Raw genomic sequence first — 16,067 nt, 5'->3', positions numbered from 1 at the left:
AACAGACTCCTCATAAATGATCAGATTGTTAAATGAGGATAATCCCCTAGCTAACAACACTTTGCTCAATTGCAGGTCATTAATGCACCAATTGAGAATCCCAACAATCAGACATAACTTCAGAGAAGGAAATGGAGTAGCACATCAACTAGCCAAGGAAGCCGTAAGCCACTTCAAGCCCACAAAATGTATTTACCTTGCTCGTCCACCACTTTTTGTTGAACCTGAATTAGAAATAAACAAGCAAGGATTATGTAATGATACTAAGTATTTACCTGCCGGTGTTTGTAATAGCTTCGTTGCTATAAACAAGAGTAATGTCCTTGGGGACTATGTTAGAACTATGTAATGCTTTTGTTAAAGTAATATAAGCTTTTATTTATGTTTAAAAAAAACACACTAAACTACGTCGTAATGACACGTGTTATATCAAACATCGGCCGTCCTTATACACATTTTCACGCTAATTGAAACTCTTACCCCCACTCCCCCACCCTACCCCTTTCCCCAAAAATATATATACACTCTAAAATTTTAAAAAATAAAAGGATTCACTGAAATAGAAATACAAAATTCATACTCATATTTTTCTGGAAGTTTCTCTCACTATATATCCATTTCTCCATCTAAAATTAATATTCAGAGGTTTCATAGCTTTCAGACGAAGCATCTACGCCAGGTAAACACTTCAAATCTCTCTGCATGTGTTTAAATTTGAATTGAACAGCTTTAATTCATGTAGTTATTGTTTTTCTTTTTATCATTTTCCTTTTGATGTATGCATGTGTGTAATTACGTGTTATGTATTGATTAGGGTTTCTTCATGTCGGCAAAATACGATCCTACTGACCTAAATTCCGGAGTTGTTAATGTTGAGGTGAAAAACGAGGATATTAATGTTGTTAGTGTTGGTCAATTAGGAAATGAAACCCTAATTGAGAATCGAAGTAATCAGCATTTAGTTGGTGAATCTGTTGTTGATGGGGTTAGGGTTTTTGGAGAAGGGAATGAGATTGGTGAGGGTTTAAGATTGCAAATGGAAGATTTAGATGTGGAAATTGATTTGGATTCGGGTGATCTCGATTGTCAAATGGGATTTTTAGGAAATGATGGGCTTAACTTTAAACCTTTGGTTGATCTGGGGGTGAATGTGAGTACAGATGTAGCAAATGTGAAGTGTGCCGAAGTCCTTGATAAAGGGGGATTTTCGCATATTGCTGGAGACGGGAATGTAGTCGAAGGAAGTGAGACGCGAGACGTATTAGTTAGGAACAATGAATTTGTTTGTACAACGGTTTACAGTGACTCTCAAGTGGTGGATATGGATGGGAATCAAGACGGATTAAATGAAGTACAACTGATAGAAGTTGAGTTGAAAAATGAAGATGGTGTAGGTGTTTGCCCTGATACTCTAGTTCCAGAAAGACGAGGGGATAATGACAGAATGGAAGAGGAAGGGAAATTTTATGTGTCTGATTTAGTATGGGGTAAGGTGAGGAGTCATCCGTGGTGGCCTGGACAGATATTTGAGCCTTCTGCTGCATCAGACAGAGCAATGAAATACTTTAAAAAGGACAGCTATCTGATAGCATATTTTGGTGACCAGACATTTGCATGGAATGAAGCATCTCGCATTAAGCCATTTAGGACGTACTTCTCTCAAATGGAGAAACAGAGCAACTCAGAACGCTTTTCTCATGCCGTGGGCTGTGCTCTAGATGACGTCTCTCGACGGGTTCAGTTTAGGCTGGCCTGCTCATGTTTGCAGGAGGAGACCCGAGCAAAAATGAAATCCCAGATTGTTATGAATGCTGGTATCAGGGCAGAATCAAGCATGAGAGTTGGAGGTTACTATTTTTCAGATGAAACCTCATTTAACCCTGCCGAACTTGTTAGATCACTGAAGTCAGCAGCTGCAGCCCCACATTCTGGGGTTGATAGATTGTCATTTGTGTTGGCAAAAGCTCAATTGGCAGCCTTTAATTGCTGGAAGGGTTATTACGAGGTCCCAATAATAGAAGAATATAGTGATTTGGAGAATGATAATGATGTTGAACCACTGCATGGGAAGAAAGATGTGGCAGGAGTGGCTTCAGAGGAAAATTCAGATCTCGAAGATACATCCTCTACAAAGCGTCGTCGACGCTCGGGAGTTGATGAGCGCCATGGTGAAAAAGAAAAATCAATGTCCATCTTGATTTATGGGAGCAGTTCAAGCATACCAAATGATCAGACGAAATCTAGAGGGAGAGCTGGGCGGGAGAGGAAGTCTATGTCTTCTGAGAAGAGACGTCTTGACTCTATGCCTAGTGATTCCAAGGCAAAAAGAAGGAAAAAGGTAGTGTCACAAAGCAATGGTAATAAGATGTCTTCACCACCTAAAGCTGCAGACCAAATTCTCAAGTCTACTGACAGAAGTTCCCAAAGAAGAATTGGAAAGCGTAGTGAAAAGTCGAGAAATGTTGGTTTTGGAGATTCAGTAGCTGGTCCCGTGAAACCTGAAGAACAGTTGATTCCAAAAGAGTTCCCTCCTCCAACAGAGCTGCTCTCAAAGCTCTATTTGGCTGCCAGGGATCCCATGAATGGGTATAGTATTTTGTTATCAGTAGCTGGTCTGTTCTGTGATTACAGAAATATGACTAGCTTGGAAACTACTGAGTCAGGAGACCTCACAAAGATGGCAGAAAAGGATATAGAGAAAAAATCATCCAACTCAGCTTCTCCTGAAACATTGTCACTACAAGGTATTGAAGACTCCTATTGGACTGATAGGATTATTCAATGCAACCCTGAGGATCAGGTGTTATTTGAGGTCCAAAATCAAGAGGATTTTCCTAATGGTAAATGGGTTACTTCTCCTGGCCTGGGCTCGGCTGAGAATTCGGAAAGAGAAAATCTCTCTGTTCTTGTGCATGGAAATTCTGAGTACTCGCCAACTGCATTGGTTCTTAACTTTTCAGATCTAGAATCAATTCCTCCCATAGCAGATCTAAACAGAATATTTAGTCAGTATGGTCCACTTTGTGAATCTGAGACTGAAGTTATTGACAAGAGCAAACGAGGGAAAGTTGTTTTCAAGAGGCGCACTGATGCTGAAACTGCTTTTAGCAAGTCAGGGAAATTTAGTATTTTTGGTCCATCACTCATCAGTTACCGCCTACAATATTCGCCATCACCACGAAAAGCATCTTGTACCTCAAAACGTAAAAGGAAGTATGCAGCATCTACATAAGTGAATGGAGTTTGAAACTGAAGTAAGATGAATTCCTCTTACGTGTTTGCTTGATTTTCCCCTTGCAGATTAAATAGTGAACTTGGTGGCTATGTTAATATGAAAATTTAATGCACATAGTTGAAATTAACTGCTGACCATTTTGTTCATTTAGAAATGTTTTGGATAGTAGAAAGTAGACTGGGAAAGATTTCATTTATTTGTGGCTGACTAAGAGAAGTAGATGTCTGTCCATTGGTTGAATCTATGTATTCCTTTACTTCGAATATATAAAAACATGTTGGCAGCTAGTCTTCTTAAAGTATACTTGGATTGGTTTTGACAGTTGAGTAATGGATTTACAGTTTGAATATCTTCTTATTTATGAATGTTGATGTACTGGATGATTATACCGGTATTGATTCTTTCGCTGCATTGATTGCTAAAGTAACCAGCAAGCACGAGGAGAAACCATGCTTGGCCTTAAGGGCTTGTTTGGTACGCGGACTAAAATATCCCGGGATTATAATCCCTAGACTAATTTATCTCACTTGGGAGGTGGGATAAAATAATACCAAGTTTGATGTGATAAGATGGGATATCCAGTATTAAGCGTTTGGTTGACGGTATAAATTTATCGCGGGATAAATTTATACCGTCAACCAAACATATTATTAATTTAGTACCACACTTTATCCTACCTTATCACCTTATCCCGCGTACCAAGCGACCCCTAAGAGTGTAAGAGGAGTTACTTGAGATGTATAGAATATGCTATTAAAGATTTAAAGTAATTGATTTTCCTCTGTTAGCTGTTACTTATGTCTGTAGTCAAGGGTGATACGAAATACTTGGTCATTGCTGCTGAAAATTGCAGGTAATTGACACTGACAATGTTGTATTAAGTAAATTGATTTTGTGTCTGGGCAACTATATAGATCATGCTGGTCGTATTGGCTTCGCCCGGAGCTGATTGACTTGTCAGCTGTCTCCCACCATCTTCTATGTCGACGTGACTAGTTTCTTAATCAAGATCCTTTTTACCTGAATTATCTGCCATTGCAATGTTCGAGTGCTCAGTTGGTTTTAAACTTCTATAATTGTAAATGCTGTTTCTCTGGAAGACAGCTGTGAAAGATCTCATCTTTCGAGCAAAATAAAGTTGCACATATGTCACATTCAATCTATGGCTCCAAGAAATGTTATCTCACATTGAATCTGTGGCTCCAAAAAAGTAACATGTCTCCGTTGCATTATTAGAATATGTGTTAGCTGCTTGATTATTGGCATAAATGGTGCCTTCTAGTTTAAATGATGCTTTGAACATCATCGTCAGCTTACCTTAAAAGATGTTTAAGTTAAAAATTCCAGCTACCAGATCAGTTTACTGTAATATTATTGTTACTTGAGGATTTGCCTCTCTCTGTATACTTTGTTTTTCTTTCATTTGTCTCTTTTTAGATATGTAGACCTGATTCTTTATTAGTGTAGAAGTTAAATTAGAATTGCGTATCGCAATTGCTATTTGTTACTAACGTTTTAAAAAAGAATGTTAAATTTGTAGTTTACTTGTATGCCTTTATAGCTTAGCATAGCCGAGTATTTTGCACTTTAGAAAGAGTAATGATAAGGAGAAGAAACACAGGAATTCTACTCAACAACAAATGAATCTAATTTCGGTTAATATATAAAAGAAAGGAGAAATATGTATTTTTGTAGACTTTTCTTTTCCCCGCCAGAATCTTTATTTATTGTTGTGAAAGATGTAGTACTCCTAGTCGATTGCATAAGTCTAGACCAGTGAATTCACACAAGTGGGGTCTGTATAAGTCTAGACCAGTGAATTCACACAAGTGGGGTCTGTGGAGGAGGAGTATGTACGTATAACTTAACCCTATATTGGGAGGGCATAGAGGTTGTTTTCGATAGATGTTAGAAATGAAAATTAAAAGCTTGTGCTTTTTGACACATCCATGGTCCAACTAGTGAAATTAAGTACAAATAAAGAAGGATTACCAGATTTCTTGTTTATGTCGACCTTTTTTCTTTATGAATAAATAATTTTCAGTTCGGAAAAAAATACATAACTTTCTATAAAGGTTCAAATATATTTCACGATTTAATTATGGAAAATACTTGTACTTTATAGGGCAATGGTCACGATTAAAGTGATAGTAAATGTTACTACTACAGTAATTGTTAAATATTTAAAAGGTAATGTAAAAATGATCTCATGCATTTACTATCTTAGTATAAACACAAGGTTTAACAAGTTTTTTCCATTTTGGTACTATGTATAAACTATAAACGTAATCTAGATGTATACTGAAATTAACAAATAGAAGCTACAACATGAAAGATGCCGGTAAATGGTAATTAATGAACCAAGTTAAATTTGTTAACTCTCAAATGAATGTAGCTCATTTGATTTCATTTTGTTATTAACAAATCTGGGATACGATGTATTAAATAAAGTTTTGCTTAATATATACGCATATATAGATCAATCTATAAATCGTTTAATATATAAAGACTGATGATATAATTGCCATTTTGGACACTATAATATCAAATTTAAAATGTACTCTATAAATCAGCTTTTATTCCCATTTCCATTTTATGCTTTTGCTTGTCTTAAAGGTTTAGCGAGTTTTAACTTCTACTCTAAAAATTATTTATATAAAATCACTTAAAAAGCAATTACATGTTAACATGAATATAATGGTAAATTTACTTGCTATAACAAGTTAAATTATATGGATAATTTAAAAAATATTTACACCGTCAATGCATACATGTATCAAATCAAGAAGGGGTAATACATACATACATATCTATATACATATACATACATATCTATATACATACATATAAATGCCAAATACATATACAACCTATTGAACTTGGCTCCATTTTTTATTTTGGCAATCTATCTCAACTTTGTTCCATTTTGGTCCTCGAACTCTATTTCTTATGTTTCATTTTAACACAAAAGCTGATTAGTCACATAGTGTGAATTGGCTCACATGGTAGGCGCGTGAGGCAGATTGTTTATGGCAAAATTCCTTCTCCAACAGTAATAAAATAACTATTTGCCCCATTTTTAATCCCCCAACTTCCTTCTCCCATATTTCATCTTCATTATTTCCTTCCCCATATACTATTTATATGAAAACCAACCGATTTCAGTCGGTTTCTTAAAAAATAAATTTTGCGGGACACTAAAAGAGTTTCTTGCATTTTTGCGCAAAAAAAAGACCGAAGTTGGTCGGTTTTGTAAAAAAAAATTAAAAAATAAAATATTTTGAAATAAATTTTATATTTTGTGAAACGTGTGTGCATGCATATCCTGAAATACCCACAAATTTTATAAACTTCTGAACCGCTAAACTTTCGAAACTGCGAACTTTCGAACCCGTAAACTTTATAATTTCTAAACCCGTAAACTTCCAAACACATAAAGTTCCGAACTCACAATTTTGAAACTTGTAAAATTTCGAACCTGTAAATCGAAAGATGAAAAAACTAAAATTGAAAATATATATAAAAAAATATTTTTTTCCCCGGGGGAGGTGGTGCAGAAAAATGAAAAAAACAAAAATTTGAAATTACAAAACAAAAATAAGAAGTAAATTTTTTTTTTTACGTCGGATAAATTTTTTTGTGTTAAAATGAAACATAAGAAATAGAGTTGGAGGGCCAAAATGGAACAAGGTTGAGATAAAGTGCCAAAATAAAAAAATGGAGCCAAGTTCAATGGGTTGTCTACGCAGCAATATATATATATATATGTATGTATGTATGTATGTATATATATATATGTATGTATGTATGTATGTATGTATGTAGATGTGCGCACTGTCTAGTAAAATACACATAACTTTTCAAAGGGCTACAAATTTCATATTTTAAGTTTTTCATATGGCAAATAATTACTTTTTAAATCGTAATGTACGAGTTTAAATTCAAATAATGTCACGGCAATTACTGTTTAGTTCAATAACAAAAACAATAAAAATTTTAGTATAATTCCACCTGAAGAAGGTACTGTATATGTAGACTTTAATTCTGTCTCGCACTCCTGACTCGTAAAGATAGAGAGATTGTTTTGAGGGATACAAATACAACCATTGTGTAGTTGTTAAAAAGAAAAGATCCAAGCTGATTTGCCCAAATTATTAGTTCGAATAAAAATAACTGTTTTATCAAATTGTATACTCCACTTCAATTGTACTTGTACAGATGGCCAACCCAAGTCAACAATTCAAAATCAGTAGTACCATTTATTTATTTAAAGCCCAAACGGCTAACAAAATTTTCAATTTTTCATTTATTAATTTCTCAATTTTTGAAAAACCGCCTCTTAGCAGTTCAAAAAAATAATTCCCCCTTTTTGCTCTACCGCTCCATTTCTATCATCGCCACTTTTGCTCAGAACCCCTTTATCAAAGAACAACCCAATTTCAAATCGAATTCAGATACTCTCATTATTCTTAGCTTTAGATTTATACTTTTATTTCACTGAATCTGTTGAAGTAAATGTCAATTGAAGAGTGTGAAAAAATGGATCTTGAAGTGAATGGGCTTAATAGTCTTATTGATTTCTCATCAGAAAATGACAATCTTATTGTAAATTCTTCTTCTCCTCTCCCTTCTTGGGGTCTTGAAGAATACCCTTCTTCAGGTTCTTGTTCCTTTTATTTTATTTTATTTTCCATTTTTTTCTGTAATTTTTACTTTCTGATTCTTTATTTAGTTTTAAAACTGTGGAATAAAAAGAGTTGGTCTATTTTTTTGACAAGATCTGAGAAAAATGGGATTTTCTTACACCCTTTTGGCTGTTTAATGTGTTTTGCATGGAAAGATTGAATGTATTTTTTTATTTTTTGGTTTTGTCTAAACCTTATTTTACTTTCTGATGATTTATTTAGTAACTGTTAACACAAATATTAGCTTTTTCTTTTACAAGATCTGATAAAAAAAAATTGAGTTTTCTCACACCATTTGGGTGTTTGATGTGATTTCCTTTGGAAGAATGTCTACAATTTTAGGAATTTCAAGGTTTTTCCATCCCACCCAAGGAAGAAATGAGCTGATAAAAAAAGTGACTAAGTAGCTTGAGCTGATATATGTTTTCTTGTGGTTCATAAATTTGGGCTTAAATGAAGAAGTGAGGATTCATATAGCCTACCCCAACTTGTTTGGGACTGAGACATAATAGTTGTTGTTGTTGTTGTTGTTCATATATTTGGGCTTCATGCATGTTTATTCCTTTCACTTTTGAGCCCATTCTCGGGCTGAAGAGAGCTTTAGATAGCTTTTCTAAGATGTTTAAAGTAATGTTGTTGGAGGAAAATAATCTGTGCTTTTTATCCTAGTTGATTGATAGCCTATGAACTAAAGAGCTCTCACAATGCTACAGTTTTTATTTGTTGTATTTAGTATATCTCCGAATCATAATTACTTAATGTTGGACCTGGACTTGACCAACTCATTTATCTCATAAATGAAAAGGATGCCAACCTTTTGTGAAGCAGCGAGTGGGGATTGTTCCCGAAAACCCTAACCGCTTGACTGACCTCTTCATGGTCCATCCATTAAGGTTGGGGATGGCTGAAACCAATCAGAAGTGCAAATCGCACAAGCGAAGCCGGGAAACGGACCGCAGCGCAATGACTAGGACTCGTGTCAGAGGAGTTTTGAGCAGAGGCGGACCTATGTGTATTGTTGCGGGGTCACCGGACCCCGTAAACTTCGACAGAGATCTTGTATATGTATATGTACATACCTTGAAAATGATTATATAAATAATCTAGCACCCTGAACATTAAAAGCTTTTAGGGGGTGCTGTTGAGTAAGACAATGGTGCCACCCTCACGTTAAAATTCTGGGTCCGCCTCTGGTTTTGAGCATGAGCTAACGCTCATGCAGGTGGATATTTTTGCTGTTTTCTCCTTGGTTTATATGACAATTTATTAGAGCTAGAAGCATTTTTCTTGCTTATGTTACTTTTTTCATTTGACAGAGGTACTAAGCTGCGTCTGCATATCCAATGTGGTATCTTTGTATAAAGATCATTTTATTTTTGTGTTCAGCAAATCATGCTGAGGCTAGAATCTTGGTTTTTCAGGAGCTACTAATATTCAAGAGGAAATGGACATGGTTGGTAAAGGTAACCGTGATGACCAGTTCCCCCAGCTGCATGAGTCAAAAGAGCCTGGAAAGGCCAGAAAAGGAAAGGTCAATTTACGCAAAAGTTTAGCTTGGGATAGTGCTTTCTTTACAGATGCAGGTAGTATACTTCCTGTTAAAGGGCTTTATTTATGTAATCCTCTATTGTGAATTCAAACTTACAAACAACATATTCAGGCGTGCTTGATGCCGAGGAGTTGTCCAGCATTATGAAGGGAGGTGAAAAACACAATTTACCTATGATTGAGGAGGATGTGCGACAATCTGCAGATTCAATCTCCACGTTGGAAAGTGATAATTTGACACTAGAACATATTGAAGCTGAGTTGTTCGGAGATATAAGAGCCTCAATCCAGAACCTAACCATTTCAAGTAGTGGGGATGTATCTACAAAGACAGATAGTGGAGCTAATTCTTGTAAGTTAATAGTTGTTTAAAATTGGTCATGTTTATGGAACTGCTTCGTTATATTGCATGAAGAAACAAAAAAAAAATATTCCTCTTCATTTTTGCGAATCCCCCCCCCCCCACCCAACACACAACCCACACACCCCTTTTTAGTGCCAACCGTGAAATTATGTGTCTATTCACGTAAAACTGCCTTCCATTTTTTTGTAGTAACATAACTTTAGTTAGAACTTCACCTTTGCCATATTACAGTATGCACCGCTGCAGTAGATTGCATCTAAAGGCCTTCCGGTTTGACTCTTCAGTATTCAATGATACATCAAGTTACATCATACATGCTAACCAACTCTTCTAAAGAAGCCTCCTACTTACTGCCAATTTCACCTCAGTTGCAACATCTACTTTGAGCTGCCATGAAATTAGATAGTTTCGCCTCAATACTGATGTCTATGGTCGAATTATTTGTTAACTTTAACATTTTCTTGTCCAGCTACCACTCTAGGGAACCTCATATCTCACAGATAGTACTCTTGGATGTATGTGGGCAGGATGTTAAAGGTTAATGGGACAAATGAGTACTTTTTTTAAGGATCTTAGAGGCGTAGATGCACAAGGACTTGTTAAGATGAGGAGTAGGTTTAGAAGGGAAGTTTTAGGCTTAGCTTCTTAGAGTTAAAATCAATAGGACATGCAGGGAGTTGTAGTGTAAGCTTATTTTATAAAAAATCAACAATGAATTTGCTCATTTTCACGAAGCTGTTACATATAATATTGTTAATTGTTCGATTTGTTTCAAATGGATTGGAGAAAACGGAAGTACATGAGTTTGTAGGTCATGCAGCTCAAACGATGCCATAGAAATAGTTAAAATTGTGTGCACTTTTAGTTTCCATCTTAATGTCCTTGTCTTTTTTGTTTGTTTTAAATATTTTCCATTTCTTTTTCTCAATAGAGTGGAGGATGCATGCATATTTGGGAGTGGGGAGGGGCGGTGGGTTACTTTCTATGGGGTTAAAGATCTTTTTCCAAATGTTCAAGAAAAGATGCATATTGCTAAGAAATTAAAAAAAGATGCATATTGCCTGCAAATTATTCCAATCTAATGTTACCTTTTTACAGCTGTGAAGAAAGTGGACCTCGCTTCAAAAGCTAGGGTAAGTTTAATTTTGTAGAGGTGACATCTGAAGATTTTATTCATAATTCTATAGTTCTCAGCTAATATTGTCTATATTCTCAAATGTCAGATAAAGCAAAAACTTGCTCCAAAAAGAATCATTGGAGCACAAGCCGGGTTACCAAAAAGTCAACCAAAGCAAATTACCGGAACACAAAGATTGGGTGGGTTGAAGCAGGATAAGACACAAGTCACTCAGGCATGTAATTTGTCTTTAAAATTTTATTTCTGTTACATACATCAGTTATATTTTAGCGCCAACATCTGATTGAGAAATTGCAGCTCGTACTGATATTTGGTTTATTTGTTAGGTTTGCATCTCTTATAAAAATTCCTAGTTTTGATTTCTATTAGCCAGCTCAAACAAATTCCTTACAGTGTTGATTGATTGTTAGATTAGAAATATTGTTTGTTTTCATATTTTCAAGTCTATAGTTAGCTCAAAGAAATTCCTTACATTTGGAGAAAAAATCATCACTCTTCTCTAAATTAACCTTTTTTGAGTCTGTTAGCAGTAGGCTTTTAAATTATTGGTCAAAAAGGCTGAATAGGTGTTCTCTCTCATTTGTTTGATTAGCGAAAGAATTTGGACTTCTGATATTTTACTGACATTGTCTTATGTTGTGTAATGCAGTCTATCACTAGAACTACAGATGGAGCATCATTAAGGCCTCCAAAAATTAGCACAAAGTCGCAACCTGTTTCTGCAGGTGTAACCAAAAGGGCTTCTTTGGATGTCTCACGAGTCAAAATTGATAATAACAGCACGAAAACTAGTACAGGTATGCGGTAAAAGAATTTGTTTAAATTTACATTGATGGCATGTAAATATTTTTAAGCAGCTTTTCTGACCTTGATGGTTTAATGGGAAATTACAGCTTCTGTTAGAGGGGCTCAGACGCCAAAAGCATCTGCCTCAAATAATGCTAGTAGGGTGTTACCGAGACCTGCTATGTCTATGAAGCCCCCTTCTGTCGGCTCTTCAGCTGCAATGAGAATACCTTCGACAAGATCTTCAAGTGATAGCTCCGGAAGTACTTCATCGGACAAGACAGCTAAATCTTCAATTCCTGCAGCGAGGAGAAAGGTGGATAGCAGCAAACCTACTGCTCAACCTTCTGCAAGTGCAAAACTCAAAACCCCTTCAAAAGCTGCATTGAAGAGTAAAGTACCGTCTGGGAATTCTGCCGTCTCAGCATATCTGATGTCCTCTAAGATCAACTCAAGCATATCGCCTGCTAGTTCTATTAGTGAGTGGTCTTCAGCATCATCATCATCTTCTGCTGCCATGAACCAAAGGTCAAGCAATTTAAGGACTAGCCTTGAGACAAGCTCCTGCAGATCATTTGACAGCGACACCTCAACTTTGGATCTGAAGAATCATTTAAGTGATCAGACCTCAAATAAGCCCGAAATTGTGGGAACACCTATTACTAGAGGAAGTTTAAAGCAAGCAGGCACAATTTCTCGTCCGGCCTCTATGAAACCAACGGGACTGCGCATGCCATCTCCGAAGATGGGTTACTTTGACGGGGTTAGTTTAGTCTTCTATTTATATGGTTTTATTTTCATGTCCTTCAATTAGAAATAATTTACGTGATGGCAACATGTAGTATAATGATGATAAGATCATTACCAAGTGGAAAGAAAATTTCTTAAGTTAAATTGATTGTCATGCAGGTGAAGGCAGTCCATACTCCTAATGGTTCTCATTCCAGTTTGTCTACTGCGCTTCCCAAGACTGAAGTTACTATCTGTAGCCCAAAAGGAAATTCAAACATGAAAGCTAAGAGTGTAAAAGTTCCATTTAGGGCAAACAGAAAGCCCGAAACTCTGAAGCACCTCTCTCCTGTATCTTCTTCAGACAAGTCAAATGTTTCTTCTGCACTGCCCAAGACTGAAGCTCCCATTGGTAGCCCAAAAGGAAACTCAAACACGAAAACTAAGAGGGTAAAAGTTCCAGTTAGGGCAAATAGAAGGCCTGAAAATCTGAAGCACCTCTCTCCGGTATCCTCTACAGACAAGTCAAATGTTTCAGATAATCACTCTGGTGCTCCAAGTGATATTACTCTTATTCCTGAGTTATCTCCTGAAGTTCATCATGAAATAAGTGGAGCAAATACTTCGAAAAATATGGATGTGGTGGCTGAAGAAGCTGATCCATTAGAAAACATTCGAAGTGCTGGTTTGGTTGCTTCTGAGAGTGAAAACCAAGGCGCGGTGGGCAATGATGCAGGTGCTAGTTTGGTTGCAACTAAGAGTGAAAACCAAGGCGTGGCCAGCATTGATACAGGTGCTAGTTTGGTTGCAACTAAGAGTGAAAACGAAGGTGTGGCAGGCAATGATGCAGGTGCTAGTTTGGTTGCAACTAAGAGTGAAAACCAAGGCGTGGTGGGCAATGACACATGTGCTAGTTTGGTTGCAATTAAGAGTGAAAACCAAGGCATAGCAAGCACTTTGAACAATAAGGAAGTGTTGGCCGAAGGACCTGATACAGTTGAACACGCTGCAGCTGATGGTTTGGTTGGAATTAAGAGTGAGAACCACGTCATTGTGAGCAATGATACAGTTGTGATTGAGAGTGGAAACCAAAGAGCAAGTACCTTGAACAATGAGGAAGTTGTGCCTGAACGACCTGATACATTTGAACACGTTGCAGGTGATGATTTGGTTGCAATTAAGAGTGAAAACCAAGTCCTTGCAAACAATGATATGGATGTGATTAAGATTGAAAACCAAAGATTAGCAAATTCTTCGAATGATAAGGAAGTTGTGGCTGAAGGACCTGATTCAGTTGAACACGCTCCAGGTGATGGTTTGGTTGCAATTAAGAGTGAAGACCAAGTCATGGCGAACAATGATGTGGATGTGATTAAGAGTGAAAACCAAAGATTAGCAAATTCTTCGAAAGATAAGGAAGTTGTGGCTGAAGGACCTGATTCAGTTGAACACGTTGCAGATGATGGTTTGGTTGCGGTTAAGAGTGAAAGCCTAAGTGTTTTGAACAGTGATATGATTGCTGGTTTGATTGCAACTAAAGGTGAAAACCAAGGACCTGATTCAGTTGAACACGTTCCAAGTGATGGTTTGGTTGTGATTACGAGTGAAAACCAAAGTGTATTGAACAGTGATATGGTTACTGGTTTGGTTGCAACTAAAGGTGAAAATCAAGGCGTTATGGAAAATGAAATGAACTTGGACACTACTGGAAATACTGACATCAAGACTGCTGAGGTTGTTTCAGATGAAAAGGATTCCGTTGGTGAAAACATTAGATGGTGTGAAACAGTTGATGGAGATGGAGTAGGTGCTCAGTGTAATCTTAATTATAATACAGATATCAAGGATGATATGAATACTCTTGAGAAAACAAATACAAAGAAAAATGTTTACCAACTAAACGGTCAGGTAGAAGTCAGCACAACCCCATTTAGCGATAAGGTTGAATCTCTAATGAGTAAGTTGGCCTATTTGTCACTAAATACTCCTGAAATAGCAGTTAGAAGGACGCCATTTGCTGTCAAGAATTCTTCCGTTGATTGTCTTGATTTTTCTGAAGAAGCTGTCCAGGTAGTTGGGAAGACTGATTTAGATCTTCCTTCTTTAGAAATTGATCATAAAGAAAACAACAATTTATGAGGACGGCCAAGCATAACTTCATTGCAAGGTAAAAGATCTGTTTCGATCCTAATATTACAACTTTACATTAGTCTGAGAAACACATCTTTATCATGAAGATCTTTTCCTTTCTCCCAAAATGTGGTCTAACTTTATTCATGAAATTCCGAATCTTTGACCTATTCTGCTTCTTATAATGATGTATTAATGTGTGCTAATTGTGTGTAAATTTTGATGTTCAAAGATGGTTAGGCTTCAAGTACAAGAAGGCTAGTTTCAGCAGGTGGCAAAGGCATCAGTATTGTATAGCATTTGAGGAAAGGCTTATCTGATGCAAGATTCTTCTGCTTTCAGCTAAGATCAAGATTTTTGAGAACATATCTTTTTTTATGTTCAAAGTACTGATTTATGTCACAAATACATTTACATAAATGTAAAACCTAGAAGTCTTTTCTATTCAGATTTGCAAATCAATATCACAAGTTGCAATTGTCTTAGTGTTGAGAAATGTTGCAGAGAATTATATCCTTAAAAGTTTTCATTATCCACTTCAAAAGGAAATAAGTTGGCATTTCCTTATTCCAAAAGAGTTAAAAATTCTATGTTTGAGTTCACAGTTGACATTAAAAAGATTGAATCTCGAGATCTGAACTATGCTACATAAATTAAGATAGAGGGAGTATATGCTATTAATCCCAAGTCAAATTCAGATGTGCTTCTTGTTACTTTGAACTAGCTAGCTACTTGATGCATCAAATTTGGCCAATTAGTCAGAAAACATTAAAATTTTGGGTTTTTTTGTCACAATCATATTCTACAATTATTGTTTTTTTTTTAAATAATGCTGTATTAGAAATAAACTATACGCCTTTGGATCAAATTATTCTGCAGCCAAATAAGACAATTAATTTTGAGAAGCATGTATCTTATAATAAGATTTAAAAGAATTCTTTTTTGTTTTGGTAAAATATGGATTTACAAGTTAAATAGATGACTTGCTTCTGGTTTAGGATTCAAGTAAATAATCATGCTACTGAAGTCTCTTGCGTTAGAACAATGAGTTTACATAGGAACACTAAATGAAGGGTATTAGCACTCATAGCTAGTGGAAAGACATTTTAGGATGAGAAAAGCTGTATGGCAATTAACATGGCAAGGAACTAGTAGTTCAAAATGGGTAGCAATTGTTTGTCTTTGCATATCATGTTAACAAAGATGTAAAGAAAGTGGATAGGATCTTGCTAATGTATAACATGAAGGTAATAGGTTAGCATCCTTCCCCATCTTTTATTTTCCTAAAATACTTATGACTTTGAACACCGATCCCCGACCCGGAACCCTGATTTTGAACCTCTCATTTCAGACCCCACACCTCGATCTTCGACCCCCCAACTCTCGACCTTTAGACCATGACCCCCGACATTTGACCCTCGAAGAACCCCGAATCACAATCCTCGATCCATG

General features: G+C 36.2%; 2 protein-coding genes across 2 annotated transcripts; both read left to right on the top strand.

Moving 5' to 3' along the window:
• Positions 1–497: 497 nt before the first annotated feature.
• On the top strand, positions 498–3,533 carry LOC107819437 (PWWP domain-containing protein 5-like). Its single transcript, XM_016645545.2, has 2 exons — positions 498–679; positions 815–3,533. The coding sequence occupies exon 2, from the start codon at positions 824–826 to the stop codon at positions 3,230–3,232; it is 2,409 nt and encodes an 802-aa protein (XP_016501031.1). The 5' UTR covers positions 498–679; positions 815–823; the 3' UTR covers positions 3,233–3,533.
• Positions 3,534–7,569: 4,036 nt separating this feature from the next.
• On the top strand, positions 7,570–15,111 carry LOC107816168 (uncharacterized). Its single transcript, XM_016641856.2, has 9 exons — positions 7,570–7,895; positions 9,342–9,503; positions 9,581–9,820; positions 10,931–10,965; positions 11,056–11,184; positions 11,620–11,767; positions 11,864–12,519; positions 12,666–14,652; positions 14,848–15,111. Exons 1-8 carry the CDS (start codon positions 7,751–7,753, stop codon positions 14,622–14,624), a joined length of 3,474 nt encoding a protein of 1,157 aa, XP_016497342.1. The 5' UTR covers positions 7,570–7,750; the 3' UTR covers positions 14,625–14,652; positions 14,848–15,111.
• The last annotated feature ends 956 nt before the right edge of the window (positions 15,112–16,067 follow it).

Source organism: Nicotiana tabacum, chromosome 2 (genome assembly GCF_000715075.1).
Source record: "Nicotiana tabacum cultivar K326 chromosome 2, ASM71507v2, whole genome shotgun sequence".
NCBI classification, from domain to species: Eukaryota; Viridiplantae; Streptophyta; class Magnoliopsida; order Solanales; family Solanaceae; genus Nicotiana; species Nicotiana tabacum.
Note: the sequence above shows the minus strand (reverse complement) of the source record. Positions and strands in the feature narration are given on the sequence as shown.

Coding starts and splice junctions, on each gene's coding strand:
- LOC107819437 (XM_016645545.2), top strand. CDS start 824: ATGTCGGCAAAATACGATCCTACTGACCTAAATTCCGGAGTTGTTAAT.
- LOC107816168 (XM_016641856.2), top strand. CDS start 7,751: ATGTCAATTGAAGAGTGTGAAAAAATGGATCTTGAAGTGAATGGGCTT. Junction 7,896..9,341: donor TGAAGAATACCCTTCTTCAG/GTTCTTGTTCCT, acceptor TTGGTTTTTCAG/GAGCTACTAATATTCAAGAG. Junction 10,966..11,055: donor ACCTCGCTTCAAAAGCTAGG/GTAAGTTTAATT, acceptor CTCAAATGTCAG/ATAAAGCAAAAACTTGCTCC.